At 48.9% G+C, this 24,172-nt stretch overlaps 2 protein-coding genes across 7 annotated transcripts in view; both read right to left on the bottom strand.

Moving 5' to 3' along the window:
- Positions 1-218: 218 nt before the first annotated feature.
- On the bottom strand, positions 219-14,909 carry ING4 (inhibitor of growth family member 4). Of its 3 annotated transcripts, none has more exons than XM_038767868.1 (8): positions 14,846-14,909; positions 10,950-11,021; positions 5,994-6,160; positions 5,713-5,827; positions 5,485-5,593; positions 5,178-5,325; positions 427-488; positions 219-330 (listed from the first exon to the last, which is right to left on the bottom strand). In XM_038767868.1, exons 1-8 carry the CDS (start codon positions 14,880-14,882, stop codon positions 291-293), a joined length of 750 nt encoding a protein of 249 aa, XP_038623796.1. In that variant the 5' UTR covers positions 14,883-14,909; the 3' UTR covers positions 219-290. The 3 variants fall into 3 exon arrangements, with proteins under 3 accessions (XP_038623796.1, XP_038623797.1, XP_038623798.1); XM_038767869.1 differs by having other exon boundaries at positions 5,485-5,590; XM_038767870.1 differs by lacking the exons at positions 219-330; positions 427-488 and adding an exon at positions 739-772.
- A 2,618-nt stretch (positions 14,910-17,527) lies between these two features.
- The window catches only part of ZNF384 (zinc finger protein 384), a 29,095-nt gene continuing 22,450 nt past the window's right edge, over positions 17,528-24,172 (bottom strand). For all 4 annotated transcript variants that reach the window (XM_038768026.1, XM_038768027.1, XM_038768029.1 and 1 more), the window contains one exon: positions 17,528-18,044. In XM_038768026.1, the coding sequence (XP_038623954.1) occupies positions 17,742-18,044 (303 nt within the window). In that variant the 3' untranslated portion in view covers positions 17,528-17,741. The remainder of the gene's footprint in view (positions 18,045-24,172) is intronic.

Genomic DNA, 24,172 nt, shown 5'->3' with positions numbered 1-24,172 from the left:
GGAGGGGGCGGGGGGTCCCCCGAGATACAGCACCAAACTTCAGCACGGAGGCAAAGAGGAGGCGGGGAGCTCTGCCCTCCCGGGACGCGGGAAGGGAAGGCCCCGAACCGTTAGCGGCCGACGGGTTTGGAGGCGGCCGCCGCAGCACCAGGAGTCGGGGTGGGGTGGGGGTGGGGGGCGTGGGGATGCCCTGCCCCCGCTCCCCCCACCCCCGGGCCCCTCGCCCCCGGCCCGAAGACCCTGGACGTCGGGCCCGGGGCCGCTTGGAGCTAAGGGTGACGGGTTTCTGCTTATTTCTTCTTCCGTTCCTGGGAGCAGCGAGGGCAGAACCTGCGGGCATTGGAAGGGAGAGCCGGGCATCAGCGAGGGAGAAGCCGGGCATGGGCGAGGGAGGGCCGGACCGCCCGCCCCCGTCCCCCGACTCACCATTTTCCCCGCGGCTTCGTCGTCAGCCCCACGCAGGCGAAGTGGAACCACTCGATGGAGCACTACGGGAGACGGAGTTGGGGTGCGCGTCCCCGCGGGGCTCCCTCCCCGCCTGTCCCCCATCTGCCCTCACCTACCGGGCACGGGCAGGGAGGGAGGGGTCGGAGGGCAAGTGCCTCGTGGGCCGGGGAACGTGCCCTCCGTCATCTGTACATTCCCAAGTGCTGGGCACAGAGCATTCGTGGCTCAGTGGGAAGAGCCCGGGCTTCAAATCCCTGCTCCACCAACTGTCAGCTGTGTGACTTGGGGCAAGTCGCTTAACTTCTCTGTGCCTCGGTTACCTCATCTGGAAAATGGGGATTAAGACGGTGAGCCCCCCTGACCGCCTTGTAACCTCCCCAGCGCTTAGAACAGTGCTTTGCGCATAGTAAGCGCTTAATAAATGCCATTTTATGATTATTTACACCTGGACATCCACATAAAAATAGCTGTGGTAGCTCAGCGCTTAGAACAGTGCCAGCGCTTAGAACAGCGCCCAGCACTTAGAACGGTGCTTTGCACATAGTAAGCGCTTAATAAATGCCATTATTATTATTATTAAGCGCTTAGTGTGTGCCGGGCACTCTACTAAGCGCTGGGGTGGATACAAGCAGATCGGGTTGGACGGAGTCCCTGTCCCACCTGGGGCTCACGGTCTCCATCCCCATTATACAGGTGAGGTAACTGAGACGCGGTGAAGATAAGTGACTCGCCTGGGGTCACACAGCAGCAGACAAGTGGCAGGGCCGGGATTAGAACCCCGATCCTTCCGACTCCCAGCGTGGCTCAGGGGAAAGAGCGCGGGCTTTGGGAGTCAGAGGTCATGGGTTCTAATCCCGGCTCCGCCCCTTATCAGCTGGGTGACTTGGGGCAGGTCACTTCACTTCTCTGGGCCTCCGTTCCCTCATCTGTAAAAAGAGGATTAAGACTGTGAGCCCCACGTGGGATCACCTTGCAACCTCCCCAGTGCTTAGAACAGTGCTTTGCACATAGTAAGCGCTTAATAAACGCCATTATTATTATTCTTCTTCTTCTCTGTGTCTCAGTCACCTCACCTGGAAAATGGGGATTAGAACTGTGAGCCCCACCTGGGACAACCTGATTACCTTGTATGTCTTAGAACAGTGCTTGGCACATAGTAAGCGCTTAATAAATGCCATCATTATTATTCTTCTCTGTCTCAGTCACCTCACCTGGAAAATGGGGATTAGAACTGTGAGCCCCACCTGAGACAACCTGATTACCTCGTATCTCTTAGAACAGTGCTTGGCACATAGTAAGCGCTTAATAAACGCCATCATTATGATTATTATTATTATTCTCCGTGTCTCAGTCACCTCACCTGGAAAATGGGGATTAGAACTGTGAGCCCCACCTGGGACAACCTGATTACCTTGTATCAGAACAGTGCTTGGCACATAGTAAGCGCTTAATAAATGCCATCATTATGATTATTATTCTTCTCTGCATCTCAGTCACCTCACCTGGAAAATGGGGATTAGAACTGTGAGCCCCACCTGGGACAACCTGATTACCTTGTATGTCTTAGAACAGTGCTTGGCACATAGTAAGCGCTTAATAAACGCCATCATTATGATTATTATTCTTCTCTGCGTCTCAGTCACCTCACCTGGAAAATGGGGATTAGAACTGTGAGCCCCACCTGGGACAACCTATTACCTTGTATCTCTTAGAACAGTGCTTGGCACATAGTAAGCGCTTAATAAATGCCATTATCATTATTATTATTGTTCTCTGTGTCTCAGTCACCTCACCTGGAAAATGGGGATTAGAACTGTGAGCCCCACCTGGGACAACCTGATTACCCTGTATCTCTTAGAACAGTGCTTGGCACATAGTAAGCGCTTAATAAATGCCATCATCATTATTACTATTATTCTCTGTGTCTCAGTCACCTCACCTGGAAAATGGGGATTAGAACTGTGAGCCCCACCTGGGACAACCTGATTACCTTGTATCTCTTAGAACAGTGCTTGGCACATAGTAAGTGCTTAATAAATGCCATCATTATGATTATTATTATTATTCTCTGTGTCTCAGTCACCTCACCTGGAAAATGGGGATTAGAATTGTGAGCCCCACCTGGGACAACCTGATTACCTTGTACCCCTTAGAACAGTGCTTGGCACATAGTAAGCGCTTAATAAATGCCATCATTATGATTATTATTCTTCTCTGTGTCTCAGTCACCTCACCTGGAAAATGGGGATTAGAACTGTGAGCCCCATGTGGGACAACCTATTACCTTGCATCTCTTAGAACAGTGCTTGGCACATAGTAAGCACTTAATAAATGCCATCATTATTATTATTCTTCTTCTCTGTGTCTCAGTCACCTCACCTGGAAAATGGGGATTAGACCTGTGAGCCCCACCTGGGACAACCTGATTACCTTGTATCTCTTAGAACAGTGCTTGGCACATAGTAAGTGCTTAATAAATGCCATCATTATGATTATTATTATTATTCTCTGTGTCTCAGTCACCTCACCTGGAAAATGGGGATTAGAATTGTGAGCCCCACCTGGGACAACCTGATTACCTTGTACCCCTTAGAACAGTGCTTGGCACATAGTAAGCGCTTAATAAATGCCATCATTATGATTATTATTCTTCTCTGTGTCTCAGTCACCTCACCTGGAAAATGGGGATTAGAACTGTGAGCCCCACGTGGGACAACCTATTACCTTGCATCTCTTAGAACAGTGCTTGGCACATAGTAAGCACTTAATAAATGCCATCATTATTATTATTCTTCTTCTCTGTGTCTCAGTCACCTCACCTGGAAAATGGGGATTAGACCTGTGAGCCCCACGTGGGACAACCTGATTACCTTGTATGTCTTAGAACAGTGCTTGGCACATAGTAAGCGCTTAATAAATGCCATCATTATGATTATTATTCTTCTCTGCGTCTCAGTCACCTCACCTGGAAAATGGGGATTAGAACTGTGAGCCCCACCTGGGACAACCTGATTACCTTGTATCTCTTAGAACAGTGCTTGGCACATAGTAAGTGCTTAATAAATGCCATCATTATGATTATTATTATTATTCTCTGTGTCTCAGTCACCTCACCTGGAAAATGGGGATTAGAATTGTGAGCCCCACCTGGGACAACCTGATTACCTTGTACCCCTTAGAACAGTGCTTGGCACATAGTAAGCGCTTAATAAATGCCATCATTATGATTATTATTCTTCTCTGTGTCTCAGTCACCTCACCTGGAAAATGGGGATTAGAACTGTGAGCCCCACGTGGGACAACCTATTACCTTGCATCTCTTAGAACAGTGCTTGGCACATAGTAAGCACTTAATAAATGCCATCATTATTATTATTCTTCTTCTCTGTGTCTCAGTCACCTCACCTGGAAAATGGGGATTAGACCTGTGAGCCCCACCTGGGACAACCTGATTACCTTGTATGTCTTAGAACAGTGCTTGGCACATAGTAAGCGCTTAATAAATGCCATCATTATGATTATTATTCTTCTCTGCGTCTCAGTCACCTCACCTGGAAAATGGGGATTAGAACTGTGAGCCCCACCTGGGACAACCTGATTACCTTGTATCTCTTAGAACAGTGCCTGGCACATAGTAAGCGCTTAATAAATGCCATCAATATTATTATTCTCTGTGTCTCAGTCACCTCACCTGGAAAATGGGGATTAGAACTGTGAGCCCCACCTGGGACAACCTGATTACCTTGTATGTCTTAGAACAGTGCTTGGCACATAGTAAGCGCTTAATAAACGCCATCATTATGATTATTATTCTTCTCTGCGTCTCAGTCACCTCACCTGGAAAATGGGGATTAGAACTGTGAGCCCCACCTGGGACAACCTGATTACCTTGTATGTCTTAGAACAGTGCTTGGCACATAGTAAGCGCTTAATAAACACCATCATTATGATTATTATTCTTCTCTGCGTCTCAGTCACCTCACCTGGAAAATGGGGATTAGAACTGTGAGCCCCACCTGGGACAACCTGATTACCTTGTATCTCTTAGAACAGTGCTTGGCACATAGTAAGCGCTTAATAAACGCCATCGTTATTATTATTCTTCTTTGCATCTCAGTCACCTCACCTGGAAAATGGGGATTAGAACTGTGAGCCCCACCTGGGACAACCTGATTACCTTGTATCTCTTAGAACAGTGCTTGGCACATAGTAAGCGCTTAATAAACGCCATTATTATGATTATTATTCTTCTCTGCGTCTCAGTCACCTCACCTGGAAAATGGGGATTAGAACTGTGAGCCCCACCTGGGACAACCTGATTACCTTGTATCTCTTAGAACAGTGCTTGGCACATAGTAAGCGCTTAATAAATGCCATCATTATTATTATTCTCTGTGTCTCAGTCACCTCACCTGGAAAATGGGGATTAGAACTGTGAGCCCCACGTGGGACAACCTATTACCTTGTATCTCTTAGAACAGTGCTTGGCACATAGTAAGCGCTTAATAAATGCCATCATTATTATTATTATTCTCTGTGTCTCAGTCACCTCACCTGGAAAATGGGGATTAGAACTGTGAGCCCCACCTGGGACAACCTGATTACCTTGTATCTCTTAGAACAGTGCAAGCTTGGCACACAGTAAGTGCTTAACAAATACCAAAATTATTAATTATTATTATATCCATTAGGGTCTCCCGGGGATGGGGCCGCGGGGGGCGGGTGCTTACGTCGGGATTGTCGCAGCCAATCATCTCCCCGTAGGAGACCTGGTGGCAGAGGCAGTAGGTGGGCTCATTAGGGTCCACGGGCATGTCCAGCACGTCCGAAGGATGGACGCTGCCAAAGGTCACCGAGGGCATGCCGTACTCGGGGCTCCTGCGGGCACAGAAAGGAGGCAGGATGGCGGGACCCCCCGGCTTGGTGGAGAGGGCCTGGGGGCGAGGGGCGAAGGGCGTCGTTCTGAGCCCACTGTGGGGTGGGCACGGCCCCGGGGGCGCTCCTCCGGGGAGAGTCTGCCGGCCCCCGGGAACTCACGTGCGCACGAGTTTCAGCTTCTTCTGGGCAGCCTTGGGGGCCTCCTCGTCCGAGTTCTTCCCCTTGGAGCGGGCCCGAGCGGCTTTCTTCTCCTTCTGGGCCCGGCCTTCTGGGGAGGAGGGGGGGAGGGCAGGCGGGAGGTGGGTCAAACCCTCCCCGGCCCCCTTGGCCGGGCCTGGGGCCGAGCCCCGCGCCCCCCGCCCGGCCCTGCCCGGCCCGGCTCCTCACTCTTTTTGCCTTTGCTGGAGGAGCTGTCGTAGTCACTGGACTCGATCTGCTTCTCCTTCAGGTCGGCCTCGAAGCGGGCCAGGTCCGTGTCCAGGCGCCGGATGTGTTTGTCCACCTGGCAGGGGAGGGGCGGGGAGGGTCGGCCTAGGCCACTGCTGGGGGCATCCCGGCCCAGAGGGTACGCGGGCGCTGTAGACCTCTCCCCTGCCCTCCACGGGGCCAGAAGGATGGAGCCGGTGGGCATTGGGGGGTGGACGTGGGGGACGGTGCCAGGCACGTACCATCTCATAGGTCTGCATCGCCAGCTGCACCTTGTCATCCCCGAACTCCTTGCACTTGCTGTACGCCTCCTGGATCTGCTTCAGCAGTGCCAGCTTCTCCTCGGAGCCGAGGCTGCGGGCGCTGCTCACGTACTCGGTGGCCAGCTTGTCGATCTCCGCCTTCAGGTCTGCCGGGGACACGGGGAGGGCACGGAGATCGGTCACGCCACCCGCCCCCGGCTCCGCTTCAGGGGGTGCCAGGCCATCAGACCCGAGGCTGGGGGTGGCACGACCAGACGGATGGATGGGGAGGGCGTAGGGGGGTGGTCCCGCCTGGGGAACCCCAGGCGAGGCCACGGCAGCAGCAGGCCGGGCGACCGCGCTCGGCTTGGCCGGGACAATGTGGGCGTCAGTGGGCACGGACTGCGTGCCCGGCGCTGTCCCCAGGACTATAAAACACGCTTGGGGACGTATAGTAAAAGTAGAGACACAGCCGCTGCCCACAGGTTTCTAATCTGATGGAGAATCCAGGCAGATGCAAATCTGTGTATACGCAGTGGGAATGAAAAGAAAATCTCAACTACAACCGGCAAGAGCCAACTAAACGTGAACAAGTGGAACAAACCGACAACCACACAACTGCCCAGGATAACTGATGGACTGGCTGGCCGTGTGGGCGAGGTCTCGATAATAATGGCATTTGTTAAGCGCTCACTATGCGGCAGGCACCGTACTAAGCGCTGAGGTGGAGACGAGCAAATCGGGTCGGACACACTCCCTGTTCCACACGCGGCTCACCACCTCAATCCCCATTTTACAGACGTGGGGACCGAGGCACGGAGAAAGGAAGCGACTCACCCAAGGTCACTCAGCAGACAAGCGGCGGAGCTGGGTTTAGAACCCGTGACCTTCTTACTCCCACGACCTGTGCTATATTCGCTACACCGTGCTGCTTCCCGATCCAATACGGACATGATCCATCAATCAATCAACTGTATTTATTGGGCGCTTACTCTGTGATTCCTGGAGGAGGGGAGGCTTTATAAGGCTTTGAAGGTGGAGAGGGCGGCGGTCTCCCCCTTCCAGACTGCAAGCTTGTTGTGGGCAACGGCTATGTCTACCAACTGTTATACTCTCCCAAGCGCTTAGTATGGTGCTCTGCATGTAGTAAGCGCTCAATAAATATCAGTGTTAATTGATTGGTTGGATGAAACTGATGGGGGGGAAGGGAGTTCTGAGCAGCGGCCCAGACAGGGAAGAGTTGAGAACCTCCTCAACGGTTTGCTTGGGAGGAGTGAAGAGCGCGAGCTGGGGTGCGATGGAAGAACAGAGTAGAAAGGGATGGAGATCGCTGGTGAGGAGCCTTGAAGCCGACGACGGTCAGGAGTTTCTGCTTGATGAGGAGGAAGACGGGAAGCTCCTGAAAGCTTCAGAGAAGCTTTACGCTTTAGGAAGACGCTAGCCTGGATCACACCTCCAAGTCCACTGCCAGCCGGGCCTCTGATTCGGTCATCATCATCATCGACGGGCCCGTCTGTGGTCAGGATGCTGTCGAGGTAGCAGAATCCAGCAACCATCTTCAGCTCTGTTTGGCTGAGGGTCGTTCCCGGTTGGTTTCCTCGGGGAGGAATGTTACACGGCTTCAGATCCCGCTGAGCCAGTCCAGAGTCCTGGGCTGACTTGGCCAGGTAGCTACAAACCTTTGCTTGTGAGGGTGTTTTTTTTTGGCTTCTGGGACTCTTACGGACAACTGAAGCTGGTTGCATTTCCAGGTGACGGGGAGCACTTGCCGAAACTAATATTTCCCTTCTTCTCAGACCCATTCCTCTCACCTTTCCCCCTGCGTGGAACTTCATCCCCATGCGGCTTCGCCGAACCACATCCGCCCCTCCCAACAGAGTCCTCCAAAAACACAATCGATGGTATTTATTCATTGTGTGCAGAGCGCTGTCCTGAGCCCCCCGCCCCCTTCAGTCATTGAGCCCACTATTGGGTAGGGACCGTCTCTATATGTTGTCAACATGTACTTCCCAAGCGCTTAGTACAGTGCTCTGCACACAGTAAGCGCTCAATAAATACGAGGGAATGAATGAATGAATCCCCCCACTTTTCAGCGCCAGTCGTCTCATCGGCCTCCGCAGCTCTCCGGTGATTATCTTTGTTGATCTGTTACCTAGACACAACATTGTTTAATTCCTTACTCATGTGTTTTATTGATTGTGCCTACGCTCCTTCTCTGTTACCTACTGTACGTGTGTCCACTGATCTCCTGATTAGATGGGAAGTTTCTTGAGGGGAAGGACCTTGCCCTTTACCTCCACGGTGGCCCCGAGCAACGGGTACGGGGGAAGCAGCGCCCTGCCGGTGCCCAGCTCGGCACGATAAGCACCACAGACAGATGATATTTTACTTGTGTTTATTTGTATTTTACTTGTACATATCTATTATATTTATTTTATTTTGTTAGTATGTTTGTTTTTGTTCTCTGTCTCCCTTCTAGACTGTGAGCCCACTGTTGGGTATGGACCGTCTCTATATGTTGCCAACTTGGACTTTCCAAGCGCTTAGTACAGTGCTCTGCACACAGTAAGCGCTCACTAAATACGACTGATTGACGGAGCTGCTTATTTCACTTGTATTTACTTGCATTTTACTTGTACATATCTATTCTATTTATTTTATTTTGTTAATATGTTTGGTTTTGTTCTCTGTCTCCCCCTTCTAGACTGTGAGCCCACTGTTGGGTAGGGACCGTCTCTATATGTTGCCAAGTTGGACTTCCCAAGCGCTTAGTATGCTGCTCTGCACACAGTAAGCGCTCAATAAATACGACTGATTGATCGATTGATGGAGCTGCTTATTTTCCTTGTATTTACTTCTATTTTACTTGTACATATCTATTCTATTTATTTTATTTTGTTAGTATGTTTGGTTTTGTTCTCTGTCTCCCCCTTCTAGACTGTGAGCCCACCGTTGGGTAGGGACCGTCTCTATATGTTGCCAACTTGGACTTCCCAAGCGCTTAGTACAGTGCTCTGCACACAGTAAGCGCTCAATAAATACGACTGATTGATCGATTGATGGAGCTGCTTATTTTACTTGTATTTACTTGTACATATCTATTCTATTTTATTTTGTTAATATGTTTTGTTTTGTTCTCTGTCTCCCCCTTCTAGACTGTGAGCCCACTGTTGGGTCGGGACCGCCCCTATATGTTGCCAACTTGGACTTCCCAAGCGCTTAGCACAGCGCTCTGCACACAGTAAGCGCTCAATAAATACGATTGATTGATTGATGGATTGATGGGAGCTGCTCCCCGCCGGGAAAAGGCAAACGGATCAGATCTTCACCAAGGATCGCGGAGGAACCTTGGGAGCGTAAGGGGCTCCTCTGGACGCGTCTAACGGTGGCCGGCACTTCTGGTGGAAGTAGACGCTTCCCAATTTGTACTTCCCAAGCGCTCAGTACAGTGCTCTGCGCACAGTAAGCGCTCAATAAATACGATTGATGATGATTACGACATGGACGCCGCTCATTCTCTGGAAGCAGGTCTCCGAGAGCGTGTGGCGGGGGAGCGCCCGGCCTGTCCGGCTCACTCCAACGCGGCCCCGCCGCCTCCGAGGGCGGTGGTGCAGAGTGGCCGGTCCGGAGGGGGCCGTGGCCAGGACGGAGAGGGAGGAGGACGGCAGGAGATGGTGACGTGTCACGGGGGCCGGCTGAGAGGGTTACACCCAAGAGTCTCGTCCGATTTGCGGCCCTTGCCCTTCCTGCCCGCACCTCGGCCGGGAAACCGAACTGGGGCCGACCAGGACAGCCGGTCTCTCGCCTCAATCAATCAATCAATCGTATTTATTGAGCGCTTACTATGTGCAGAGCACTGTACTAAGCGCTTGGGAAGTACAAATTGGCAACACATAGAGACAGTCCCTACCCAACAGTGGGCTCACAGTCTAAAAGGGGGAGACAGAGAACAGAACCAAACATACCAACAAAATAAAATAAATAGGATAGATATGTACAAGTAAAATAAATAAATAGAGTAATAAATATGTACAAACATATATATGTATATACAGGTGCTGTGGGGAAGGGAAGGAGGTAAGATGGGGGGATGGAGAGGGGGAGGAGGGGGAGAGGAAGGAAGGGGCTCAGTCTGGGAAGGCCTCCTGGAGGAGGTGAGCTCTCAGCAGGGCCTTGAAGGGAGGAAGAGAGCGAGCTTGGCGGAGGGGCAGAGGGATTGGGGGCATTCCAGGCCCGGGGGAGGACGTGGGCCGGGGGTCGACGGCGGGACAGGCGAGAACGAGTTACAGTGAGGAGATTAGCGGTGGAGGAGCGGAGGGTGCGGGCTGGGCTGGACAAGGAGAGAAGGGAGGTGAGGTAGGAGGGGGCCAGGGGATGGATGGACAGCCTTGAAGCCCAGGGTGAGGAGTTTCTGCCTGATGCGCAGATTGATTGGTAGCCACTGGAGATTTTTGAGGAGGGGAGTGATATGCCCAGAGGGTTTCTGGACAAAGACAATCCGGGCAGCAGCATGAAGTATGGATTGAAGCGGAGAGAGACACGAGGATGGGAGATCAGAGAGAAGGCTGGTGTAGTAGTCCAGACGGGATAGGATGAGAGCTTGAACGAGCAGGGTAGCGGTTGGGATGGAGAGGAAAGGGCGGATCTTGGCAATGTTGCGGAGCTGAGACCGGCAGGTTTTGGTGACGGCTTGGATGTGAGGGGTGAATGAGAGAGCGGAGTCGAGGATGACACCAAGGTTGCGGGCTTGTGAGACGGGAAGGATGGTAGTGCCGTCAACAGAGATGGCAGTCAACAAAGGGGTTGACTGGTCACACGGAGCCAAGGAACACCTCCCCCCGACCTGCCCCGCCTCCTCTCGACCCCCCGCCCCGCCTCACCCAGTCCACGTCCCCCGTCTCCTGGCGGTCCAGTCCTCCGCCCCTCAAGTCCACCTACGTCCCGCTCCATACGCACCCTCTGTTCTTTGGTCCAGATCTCGCATGAGCTGGAAGTTTCTCTGCAGCTCGAAAGGGAGATTCTCAATACCTGAGAGGGAGAGAAGGGGAGAGGGCTCAGAATCAGTCAATCAATCGTATTTATTGAGCGCTTACTGTGTGCACAGCACTGTACTAAAAATCGCCGTGAGGCACCGGGCTCTCCCCGAATCTGGAGCTGCCAGACAGGGTCAAACCGCCCGCCGCGTTCTGCGCCCATCGGCTCACTCCCGCTACTATTCAAGCGGAGAGCAGCAGCGCGGCTCCGTGGAAAGAGCCCGGGCTTTGGAGTCAGAGGTCATGGGTTCGAATCCCCGCTCCGCCACTTGAAAGCTGGGTGACTCTGGGCAAGTCGCTTAACTTCTCTGGGCCTCAGTTACCTCATCTGTAAAATGGGGATTAAGACCGTGAGCCCCACGTGGGACAACCTGATCACCTTGTAACCTCCCCAGCGCTTAGAACAATGCTTTGCCTATAGTAAGCGCTTAATAAATGCCATTATTATTCATTCACATCTCCATCTTTCCAAGCTCCTCTTCTTCCCAGATATACTCTGGGAAGTCTCCCCTGCTATTCATTCATTCAACCGTCGCTTAGAACAGTGCTTTGCGCTTAGTAAGCGCTTAATAAATGCCATTATTATTCATTCATGCTGCTTCATGAGAAGCAGCATGGCTCAGTGGAAAAAGCACGGGCTTTGGAGTCAGAGGTCATGGGTTCAAATCCCGGCTCTGCCACATGCCTGCTGTGTGATCTTGGGCAAGTCACTTAACTTCTCTGAGCCTCAGTTCCCTCATCTGTAAAATGGGAATTAAGACTGTGAGCCCTACGTGGGACAACTTGATCACCTTGTATCCCCCCAGCACTTAGAACAGTGCTTGGCACATAGTAAGCGCTTAACAAATGCCATCATTATTATTATTATTCCCATCTCCATCTTTCCAAGCTCCTCTTCTTCCTAGATATACACTAGGAAGTCTCCCCTACTATTCATTCATTCGTCGCTTAGAACAGTGCTCGGCACTTAGTAAGCGCTTAATAAATGCCATTATTATTCATTCACATCTCCATCTTTCCAAGCTCCTCTTCTTCCTAGATATACACTAGGAAGTCTCCCCTGCTACTCATTCATTCAATCGTCGCTTAGAACAGTGCTTTGCACATAGTAAGCGCTTAATAACTGCCATTATTATTCATTCACATCTCCATCTTTCCAAGCTCCTCTTCTTACTAGATATACACTAGGAAGTCTCCCCTGCTATTCATTCATTCAATCGTCGCTTAGAAGAGTGCTCTGCACATAGTAAGCGCTTAATAAATGCCATTATTATTCATTCACATCTCCACCTTTCCAAGCTCCTCTTCTTAGATATACTCTGGGAAGTCTCCCCTGCTATTCATTCATTCAATTGTTGCTTAGAACAGTGCTTGGCACATAGTAAGTGCTTAATACAGGCCATTATTATTCATTCACATCTACACCTTTCCAAGCTCCTCTTCTTCCTAGATATACTCTGGGAAGTCTCCCCTGCTATTCATTCATTCAATCGTTGTGTAGAACAGTGCTTTGCACATAGTAAACGCTTAATAAATGCCATTATTATTCATTCACATGTCCATCTTTCCAAGCTCCTCTTCTTCCTAGATATACACTAGGAAATCTCCCCTGCTATTCATTCATTCAATCGTGGCTCAGAACAGTGCTTTTCACATAGTAAGCGCTTAATAACTGCCATTATTATTCATTCACATCTCCATCTTTCCAAGCTCCTCTTCTTCCTAGATATACTCTGGGCAGTATCCCCTGCTATTCATTCATTCAATCGTCGCTTAGAACAGTGCTTTGCACATAGTAAGCGCTTAATAAATGCCATTATTATTCATTCACATCTCCACCTTTCCAAGCTCCTCTTTTTCCTAGATATACTCTGGGAAGTCTCCCCCGCTATTCATTCATTCAGTCGTAATTATTGAGTGCTTACTGCGTGCAACACACTGTACTAAAGCACTTGGGAAAGCATAATGTGACAGTAAACGGGCACATTCCTTGCCCACAACGAGCTTACAGTCTAGACTACTAGACTTTAAGGCAATGGGCAGTGATTATGGTCTTCGACCTCTACAGTACCCTCCCAAGAGCTTAGACCAGCGCTTTGCACACAGTAGGCGCTCAACAAATATTAATCCCCCTTCTAGACTGTGAGCCCGCTGTTGGGTAGGGACCGTCTCTAGATGTTGCCAACTTGGACTTCCCAAGCGCTTAGTCCAGTACTCTGCACACAGTAAGCGCTCAATAAATACGATTGAATGAGTATGTTTGTCCATATTTATTACTCTATTTTTCTTGTACATATTTCCCATTCTATTTATTTTATTTTGTTAATATGTTTTGTTTTGTTGTCTGTCTTCCCCTTCTAGACAGTGAGCCCGCTGTTGGGTAGGGACCGTCTCTAGGTGTTGTTATTAAAATAAATAAATAGAGTAATAAATCTGTACAAACATATATACATATATACAGGTGCTGTGGGGAAGGGAAGGAGGTAAGATGTGATTTTAGACTGTGAGCCCACTGTTGGGTAGGGACTGTCTCTATATGTTGCCAACTTGGACTTCCCAAGCGCTTAGTCCAGTGCTCTGCACACAGTAAGCGCCCAATAAATACGACTGATTGATTGATTTATCTATTTATTTATTTATCTTACTTGTACATATCTATTCTATTTATTTTATTTTGTTAGTACGTCTGGTTTTGTTCTGTCTCCCCCTTCTAGACTGTGAGCCCGCTGTCGGGTAGGGACCGTCTCTATGTGTTGCCAACTTGTACTTCCGAAGCGCTTAGTACAGTGCTCTGCACACAGTAAGCGCTCAGTAAATACGATTGATTGATAATTACTCTATTTATTTATTTAACTTGTACATATCTATTCTATTTATTTTATTTTCTTAGTATGCTTGGTTTTGTTCTCTGTCTCCCCCTTTTAGACTGTGAGCCCACTGTCGGGTAGTGACCGTCTCTATATGTTGCCAACTTGGACTTCCCAAGCGCTCAGTACAGTGCTCTGCACACAGTAAGCGCTCAATAAATACGATTGACTGATTTATCTATTTATGTATTTACCTTACTTGCACATATCTATTCTATTTTATTTTGTTAGTATGTCTGGTTTTGTTCTCTGTCTCCCCCTTTTAGACTGTGAGCCCACTCTTGGGTAGGGACTGTCTCTATATATTGCCAACTTGTACTACCCAAGCGCTTAGTCCAGTGCTCTGCACACAGTATGCGCTCAATAAATACGATTGATTGATTGGTTTTGTTGTCTGTCTCCCCCTTTTAGACTGTGAGCCCACTGTTGGGTAGGGACTGTCTCTGTATGTTGCCAACTTGGACTTCCCAAGCGCTTAGTCCAGTGCTCTGCACACAGTAAACGCTCAATAAATACGATTGACTGATTATTACTCTATTTATTTATTTATTTTACTTGTACATATCAATTCTATTTATTTTATTTTGTTAGTATGTCTCGTTTTGTTCTCTGTCTCCCCCTTTTAGACTGTGAGCCCACTGCTGGGTAGGGACTGTCTCTAGATATTGCCAACTTGTACTTCCCAAGCGCTTAGTACAGTGCTCTGCACACAGTAAGCGCTCAATAAATACGACTGATTGATTGGTTTTGTTCTCTGCCTCCCCCTTCTAGACTGTGAGCCCACTGTTGGGTAGGGACCGTCTCTATATGTTGCCAACTTGGACTTCCCAAGCGCTTAGTACAGTGCTGTGCACACAGTAAGCGCTCAATAAAGACGATTGGTTGATTATTGATTGCCCCTGCCTCGCTTTACCGCTCTCCCTCTCCGCCCCCACCTCCCGCGCCTTCTTACTGTCCAGATAATGCTCCAAATACATTCCCGCCGCCATCTTGAAGCCAAACAAAGCGACTTCCTGTCCGCCCCCGGAAGTGACGCGATCACGGGGGGGAACCCCCCCAACCCATCCGGCCTGAAGTCTCTTCCGCCCTCAGAACAGAAACGTCCGCCCATTTCCGCCCGGAGCGGCCATCTTTCGTACTGGAAAGTCGGCCCTGGTCCACTTCCGCCCTCAGGTGCCTCACTTCCGCCCTCACCCGCTTCCCTCAGCACGGTGTGAGGGAGGGGGAAGACCCACGTCACCAGCCAGCCGCCATTTTGAATCCGCCACCAAACTTTTTCCCTCCAAAACAGCAATAATAATAATAATAATAATAATGGCATTAGTCAAACGCTTACTGGGTACAAAGTTTCGAAACTGCTGTCCACCATTGAACTTGGCACGACTGACTCCATCTTGTGCATGCCAACGGTAACCAATCAATCAATCGTATTTATTGAGCGCTACTGTGTGCAGAGCACTGGACTAAGCGCTTGGGAAGTACAAGTTGGCAACATATAGAAACACTCCCTACCCAACAGTGGGCTCACAGTCTAAGAGGTAACCCTTTATTTTGTGCAGGCCGGAAGCACTCCAGTGTTCGTAAAGTAACATTAACCAAAGTGGCTTCTCTCTGGAATGTCCCCATCCTGTGTTGACCGTTATCTCCTGATAACATCTTGTAGACAGGGATTTTAACACTAACCAAACCATGACAAACCATGACATCCCTTCCAGGCCCTACTGAGAGCTCACCTCCTCCATGAGGCCTTCCCAGACTGAGCCCCTTCCTTCCTCTCCCCCTCGTCCCCCTCTCCATCCCCCCATCTTACCTCCTTCCCTTCCCCACAGCACCTGTATATATGTATATATGTTTGTACATATTTATTACTCTATTTTACTTGTACATATCTATCCTATTTATTTTATTTTGTTAGTACGTTTGGTTTTGTTCTCTGTCTCCCCCTTTTAGACTCTGAGCCCACTGCTGGGTAGGGACTGTCTCTAGATGTTGCCAATTTGTACTTCCCAAGCGCTTAGTACAGTGCTCTGCACACAGTAAGCGCTCAATAAATACGATTGATGATGATGATGATGATGATGACAAACAAACGGTTGTACTTTAACTTGGGATCTAGGAATGCCAAGGCCTCATGTACGGCAATTACTGCTCTATCTGAACTCACGTCTCCGAGTCATTTTTCCTCCCTGCATCACCACCATAGTAGGAGAAGCAGCGTGGCTCAGTGGAAAGAGCCGGGGCTTTGGAGTCAGAGGTCACGGGTTCGAATCCCAGCTCCGCCAACTGTCAGCTGTGTGACTCTGGGTAAGTCACTTCACTTCTCCGGGCCTCAGTTCCCTCATCTGTAAAATGGGGACTGAGCCTGTGAGCCCCACGTGGGACAACCTGATCACCTTGCAACCTCCCCAGCGCTTAGAACAGTGCTTGGCCCATAGTCAGCGCTTAATAAATGCCATCATTATTATTAAGAGAAGCAGCGGGGCTCAGTGGAAAGAGCCGGGGCTTGGGAGTCAGAGGTCATGGGTTCGAATCCCAGCTCTGCCACATGTCTGCCGTGTGACCTTGTGTGAGTCACTTCTCTGAGCCTCAGTTCCCTCGTCTGTAAAATGGGGATGAAGACGGTGAGCCCCCTCCACCGTAGGACAACCTGATCACCTTGTATCCCCCGCAGCGCTGAGAACACTGCTTTGCATATAGTAAGCGCTTAACAAATGCCATTATTATTATTATTATTAACCGAGTCCCAACGGGTCAGGGAATTAAAGTGGGGATTCCCACCAATCCGCTCTCATCCCAATGCCAACAACTGGGAAAATCACTAGGGGTGCTCCTCTCAGGCCAGCTTCTCCAGAGGGGCCGGGGGCTTGTCTACGCGCCGCCCCAGCCCCCCAAGCAGCCCCCCAAAACTGAACCACCACAACCCTTTGTGGGGAAGGGGCTCTTCCCAGGTGGGAGAGCCCCCACAGAGTCACCCCAAGACCCCCCAACCACAACCTTTCCCCCACCTGCTCAAACCAGCACCTCCACTGCCTGCGTCCTTTTACACAAATTTATTTCTATACAACGCTCTAAAAACACCCCTGGTTTGGTACATATTTTTTTTTCCGTTCATATTTAAATCGGTTTATAACAATGGGTTCTCCTCTGATTTTTTTTTTCCATTTTCTCTTTTCTCTGAAACCCGTCGTGATTTACAGATCTTTTTAAAAAAAGGGGGGAGGGGGGGCGGGTGCCGCGGGGAGACAGAGGGAATTAAAATATATCCGGGGCAGGAGGGGGAAGAAGAAGACGGAAAGGAACGGACAAGGGGGAAAATAACGCCAGGAGGGTCGAAAATGAAAATTCTCCGAGATAATGCATTTATAAACAGAGAGAGAAACGGTTACAACCAAGACGGCCGTGTGAGGGATATATATATATATATATTTATATATATTTATATAGAAACCCGTGTCCCGGCGGGAGGCTACGGCACCGCGGGGGCCGACTCCAGTCTGGGGCTCACTGACGGCGCCGGTGCGAGGAGGGCAGGGTGGGCGGGCGGGACTCCGGGCTCCGCCGCCCGAGGACGCGGTCCGCTTCACCGGTGGGACCCCGCGCCCCCCGCCCCGCCCCGCCCGGACCCCCTCCCGTTCTGAGGAGAAGCCCCCGCTCCTGGAGCCGGGGACGGAGCAGGCCGCGGAGCAGGCACGCTCCCGGCCCGGCTCGGCGTCCTTCCTTGGCCGCGGCGGCCCTTGCTCCTCCCGGGGCCTGTGGGCCCGGGCATCCGAGCCCTGCCCTCACGGGGGGCCGGGGGGCGAGGAGGACGCCTCTTCCCCTGCGGAGGAGGGAGAGGGACGGGTGGGTCTCTAGGAGCTGGCCAGGTGCTCCACCTGGATAGTGCTGGTGGTGACAGTCAGACAGATGTCTTTGTGGTGCTCGGCCGTCTTGTAGGGGGTCAGGTCAAAGGAACACTGGGGTGGAGGGTTGGGATTGCTGTCCCCTGCTCCCGCTCCTTGAGGAGCCGCCCCGGGGGGCTGGAAGTGCTGCTGTTGCTGTTGCTGGGACGCCTGGGCCTGGGCCGCCGCCGCCGCCGCCGCCGCTGATGCCTGCTGCTGCTGCTGGAGATCGGGGGCGTTGTGTTTGCGCATGTGTTTCATCAGGTACGTCTCCTGTTGCGGGGGAAAAAGCCGTCGACGGGAGCCGGAGACGGGAGGCAGGGCCTCGGCCGCCCGAGGGAAGCTCGGCCGTCACCCGGGCCGGGCCCCCCTCCCTCCCTCGCGTCGATCAATTTGTACTTTTCGTAATTCGCTTGTTAGTCCAGTGCTCTGCACATAGTAAGCGCTCAATAAATACGATTGATGCTGATGTATATATGTTTGTACATATTTATTACTCTATTTATTTATTTTATTTGGACATATCTAAGGCAGGGCCTCGGCCGCCCGAGGGAAGCTCTGCGGTCACCCGGGCCGGGCCCCCCTCCCTCGCTCGCTCGGGTCGATCGATCAATTTGTACTTTTTGTAATTCGCTTGTTAGTCCAGTGCTCTGCACATAGTAAGCGCTCAATAAATACGATTGATGCTGATGTATATATGTTTGTACATATTTATTACTCTACTTATTTATTTTATTTGTACATATCTAAGGCAGGGCCTCGGCCGCCCGAGGGAAGCTCTGCCGTCACCCGGGCCGGGCCCCCCCTCCCTCGCTCGCTCGGGTCGATCAATCAATTTGTACTTTTTGTAATTCGCTTGTTAGTCCAGTGCTCTGCACATAGTAAGCGCTCAATAAATACGATTGATGATGATGTATATATGTTTGTACATATTTATTACTCTACTTATTTATTTTATTTGTACATATCTAAGGCAGGGCCTCGGCCGCCCGAGGGACGCTCTGCCGTCACCCGGGCCGGGCCCCCCTCCCTCGCTCGCTCGGGTCGATCGATCAATTTGTACTTTTCGTAATTCGCTTGTTAGTCCAGTGCTCTGCACATAGTAAGCGCTCAATAAATACGATTGATGATGATGTATATATGTATATATGTTTGTACATATTTATTACTCTATTTATTTATTTTATTTGTACATATCTAAGGCAGGGCCTCGGCCGCCCGAGGGAAGCTCTGCCGTCACCCGGGCCGGGCCCCCCCTCCCTCGCTCGGGTCGATCGATCGATCAATTTGTACTTTTCGTAATTCGCTTGTTAGTCCAGTGCTCTGCACATAGTAAGCGCTCAATAAATACGATTGATGATGATGTATATATGTATATATGTTTGTACATATTTATTACTCTATTTATTTATTTTATTTGGACATATCTAAGGCAGGGCCTCGGCCGCCCGAGGGAAGCTCTGCCGTCACCCGGGCCGGGCCCCCCTCCCTCGCTCGGGTCGATCGATCAATTTGTACTTTTCGTAATTCGCTTGTTAGTCCAGTGCTCTGCACATAGTAAGCGCTCAATAAATACGATTGATGATGATGTATATACGTATATATGTTTGTACATATTTATTACTCTATTTATTTATTTTATTTGGACATATCTAAGGCAGGGCCTCGGCCGCCCGAGGGAAGCTCGGCCGTCACCCGGGCCGGGCCCCCCCTCCCTCGCTCGGGTCGATCGATCAATTTGTACTTTTCGTAATTCGCTTGTTAGTCCAGTGCTCTGCACATAGTAAGCGCTCAATAAATACGATTGATGATGATGTATATATGTATATATGTTTGTACATATTTATTACTCTATTTATTTATTTTATTTGGACATATCTAAGGCAGGGCCTCGGCCGCCCGAGGGAAGCTCTGCCGTCACCCGGGCCGGGCCCCCCCTCCCTCGCTCGGGTCAGTCGATCAATTTGTACTTTTTGTAATTCGCTTGTTAGTCCAGTGCTCTGCACATAGTAAGCGCTCAATAAATACGATTGATGATGATGTATATATGTTTGTACATATTTATTACTCTACTTATTTATTTTATTTGTACATATCTAAGGCAGGGCCTCGGCCGCCCGAGGGACGCTCTGCCGTCACCCGGGCCGGGCCCCCCTCCCTCGCTCGCTCGGGTCGATCGATCAATTTGTACTTTTTGTAATTCGCTTGTTAGTCCAGTGCTCTGCACATAGTAAGCGCTCAATAAATACAATTGATGATGATGTATATATGTTTGTACATATTTATTACTCTACTTATTTATTTTATTTGTACATATCTAAGGCAGGGCCTCGGCCTCCCGAGTGAAGCTCTGCGGTCACCCGGGCCGGGCCCCCCTCCCTCGCTCGCTCGGGTCGATCAATCAATTTGTACTTTTCGTAATTCGCTTGTTAGTCCAGTGCTCTGCACATAGTAAGCGCTCAATAAATACGATTGATGATGATGTATATATGTATATATGTTTGTACATATTTATTACTCTATTTATTTATTTTATTTGTACATATCTAAGGCAGGGCCTCGGCCGCCCGAGGGAAGCTCTGCCGTCACCCGGGCCGGGCCCCCCTCCCTCGCTCGGGTCGATCGATCAATTTGTACTTTTCGTAATTCGCTTGTTAGTCCAGTGCTCTGCACATAGTAAGCGCTCAATAAATACGATTGATGATGATGTATATATGTTTGTACATATTTATTACTCTACTTATTTATTTTATTTGTACATATCTAAGGCAGGGCCTCGGCCGCCCGAGGGACGCTCTGCCGTCACCCGGGCCGGGCCCCCCCTCCCTCGCTCGCTCGGGTCGATCGATCAATTTGTACTTTTCGTAATTCGCTTGTTAGTCCAGTGCTCTGCACATAGTAAGCGCTCAATAAATACGATTGATGATGATGTATATATGTATATATGTTTGTACATATTTATTACTCTATTTATTTATTTTATTTGGACATATCTAAGGCAGGGCCTCGGCCGCCCGAGGGAAGCTCGGCCGTCACCCGGGCCGGGCCCCCCTCCCTCGCTCGGGTCGATCGATCAATTTGTACTTTTCGTAATTCGCTTGTTAGTCCAGTGCTCTGCACATAGTAAGCGCTCAATAAATACGATTGATGATGATGTATATACGTATATATGTTTGTACATATTTATTACTCTATTTATTTATTTTATTTGTACATATCTATGGCAGGGCCTCGGCCACCGAGGGAAGCTCTGCCGTCACCCGGGCCGGGCCCCCCTCCCTCGCTCGGGTCAATCGATCAATTTGTACTTTTTGTAATTCGCTTGTTAGTCCAGTGCTCTGCACATAGTAAGCGCTCAATAAATACGATTGATGATGATGTATATATGTTTGTACATATTTATTACTCTACTTATTTATTTTATTTGTACATATCGAAGGCAGGGCCTCGGCCGCCCGAGGGAAGCTCTGCCGTCACCCGGGCCGGGCCCCCCTCCCTCGCTCGCTCAGGTCGATCGATCAATTTGTACTTTTTGTAATTCGCTTCTTAGTCCAGTGCTCTGCACATAGTAAGCGCTCAATAAATACGATTGATGATGATGTATATATGTTTGTACATATTTATTACTCTATTTATTTTATTTGTACATATCTAAGGCAGGGCCTCGGCCGCCCGAGGGAAGCTCTGCCGTCACCCGGGCCGGGCCCCCCTCCCTCACTCGGGTCAATCCATCAATTTGTACTTTGTAATTTGGACTTCCCAAGTGCTTGGTACAGTGCTCTGCACAAAGTAAGCACTCAATAAATACGATTGATGATGATGTATATATGTTTGTACATATTTATTACTCTATTCATTTTATTTGTAAATATCTATTCTATTTATTTTGTTAGTATGTTTGGTCTCGTTCTCTGTCTCCCCCTTTTAGACTGTGAGCCCACTGCTGGGTAGGGACTGTCTCTATATGTTGCCAATTTGTACTTCCCAAGCACTTAGTACAGTGCTCTGCACATAGCAAGCGCTCAATAAATACGATTGATGATGATGTATATATGTTTGTACATATTTATTACTCTATTTATTTTATTTGTACATATCTATTCTATTTATTTTATTTTGTTAATATGTTTGGTTTCGTTCTCCGTCTCCCCCTTTTAGACTGTGAGCCCACTGTTGGGTAGGGACTGTCTCTATATGTTGCCAATTTGTACTTCCCAAGTGCTTAGTACAGTGCTCTGCACACAGTAAGCGCTCAATAAATACGATTGATGATAATGATGATGAGTAAGCGCTCAATAAATACGACTGATGATTATGTATATATGTTTGTACATATTTATTACTCTATTTATTTATTTTATTTGTACATATCTATTCTATTTATTTTATTTTGTTAGTATGTTTGGTTTCGTTCTCTGTCTCCCCCTTTTAGACTGTGAGCCCACTGTTGGGTAGGGACTGTCTCTAGATGTTGCCAATTTGTACTTCCCAAGCGCTCAGTACAGTGCTCTGCACATAGCAAGCGCTCAATAAATACGATTGATGATGATGTATATATGTATGTATGTTTGTACATATTTATTACTCTATTTATTTTATTTGTACATATCTATTCTATTTATTTTATTTTGTTAGTATGTTTGGTTTTGTTCTCTGTCTCCCCCTTTTAGACTGTGAGCCCACTGTTGGGTAGGGACTGTCTCTAGATGTTGCCAATTTGTACTTCCCAAGTGCTTAGTACAGTGCTCTGCACATAGCAAGCGCTCAATAAATACGATTGATGATGATGTATATATGTATATATGTTTGTACATATTTATTACTCTATTTTATTTGTACATATCTATTCTATTTATTTTATTTTGTTAGTATGTTTGGTTTTGTTCTCTGTCTCCCCCTTTTAGACTGTGAGCCCACTGTTGGGTAGGGACTGTCTCTAGATGTTGCCAATTTGTACTTCCCAAGTGCTTAGTACAGTGCTCTGCACATAGCAAGCGCTCAATACGATTGATGATGATGTATATATGTATATATGTTTGTACATATTTATTACTCTTTTATTTGTACATATCTATTCTATTTATTTTATTTTGTTAGTATGTTTGGTTTTGTTCTCTGTCTCCCCCTTTTAGACTGTGAGCCCACTGTTGGGTAGGGACTGTCTCTAGATGTTGCCAATTTGTACTTCCCAAGTGCTTAGTACAGTGCTCTGCACATAGCAAGCGCTCAATACGATTGATGATGATGTATATATGTATATATGTTTGTACATATTTATTACTCTTTTATTTGTACATATCTATTCTATTTATTTTATTTTGTTAGTATGTTTGGTTTTGTTCTCTGTCTCCCCCTTTTAGACTGTGAGCCCGCTGTTGGGTAGGGACTGTCTCTAGATGTTGCCAATTTGTACTTCCCAAGCGCTCAGTACAGTGCTCTGCACATAGTAAGCGCTCAATAAATATGATTGATGATGATGATGATGATCAATCTATTGAACCTGTTTATGGAGCAGCTACCGGGCGCCGCCCTGCACACTGGGGAGCGTGCAACGTAATAACAGAACAGACACGGTCCCCCACACACGAGGAGCTAACAGTCTAGAGGCAAAAACTGGGGAAGCGGCATGGCGGAGCGGAGAGACCACGGGCCTGGGATTCAGAAGGTCGTGGGTTCTAATCCCAGCTCTGCTACTTGTCTGCTGCATGACCTTGGGGAAGTCACTGAATTGCTCTGTGCCTCTATATCTATTCTATTTATTTTATTAGTATGTTTGGTTTTGTTCTCTGTCTCCCCCTTTTAGACTGTGAGCCCACTGCTGGGTAGGGACTGTCTCTCTATGTTACCAACTTGGACTTCCCAAGCGCTTAGTACAGTGCTCTGCACACAGTAAGTGCTCAATAAATACGATTGATGATGATGATGCCTCAGTTCCCTCATCTGTAAAGTGGGGGTTAAGACTGTGAGCCCCGACTGGGACGGGGCCTGTGTCCAACCTAATTATCTTGTACCGACCCCAGTGCTTAGAACAGTGCCCGGCAAAGAGTGAGCACTTAACAAACCAACGCTATCGTGATTATTATTTCCCAAGTCAGAAGTCGGTGATCAGTGACATTTCTGCCTGGCAAAGAGTAAGCACTTAACAAACCAATGCCATCGCGATTATTATTTCCCAAGTCAGAAGTCGGTGATCAGTGACATTTCTGCCTGGCAAAGAGTAAGCACTTAACCAACCAATGCCATCGCGATTATTATTTCCCAAGTCAGAAGTCGGTGATCAGTGACATTTCTGCCTGGCAGAGAGTGAGCACTTAACAAACCAATGCCATCGCGATTATTATTTCCCAAGTCAGAAGTCAGTGATCAGTGATATTTCTGCCTGGCAAAGAGTGAGCACTTAA

This window comes from Tachyglossus aculeatus, chromosome 27, assembly GCF_015852505.1.
Source record: "Tachyglossus aculeatus isolate mTacAcu1 chromosome 27, mTacAcu1.pri, whole genome shotgun sequence".
Taxonomy (NCBI): Eukaryota; Metazoa; Chordata; class Mammalia; order Monotremata; family Tachyglossidae; genus Tachyglossus; species Tachyglossus aculeatus.
This window is presented reverse-complemented; position numbering and strand designations above follow the sequence as displayed.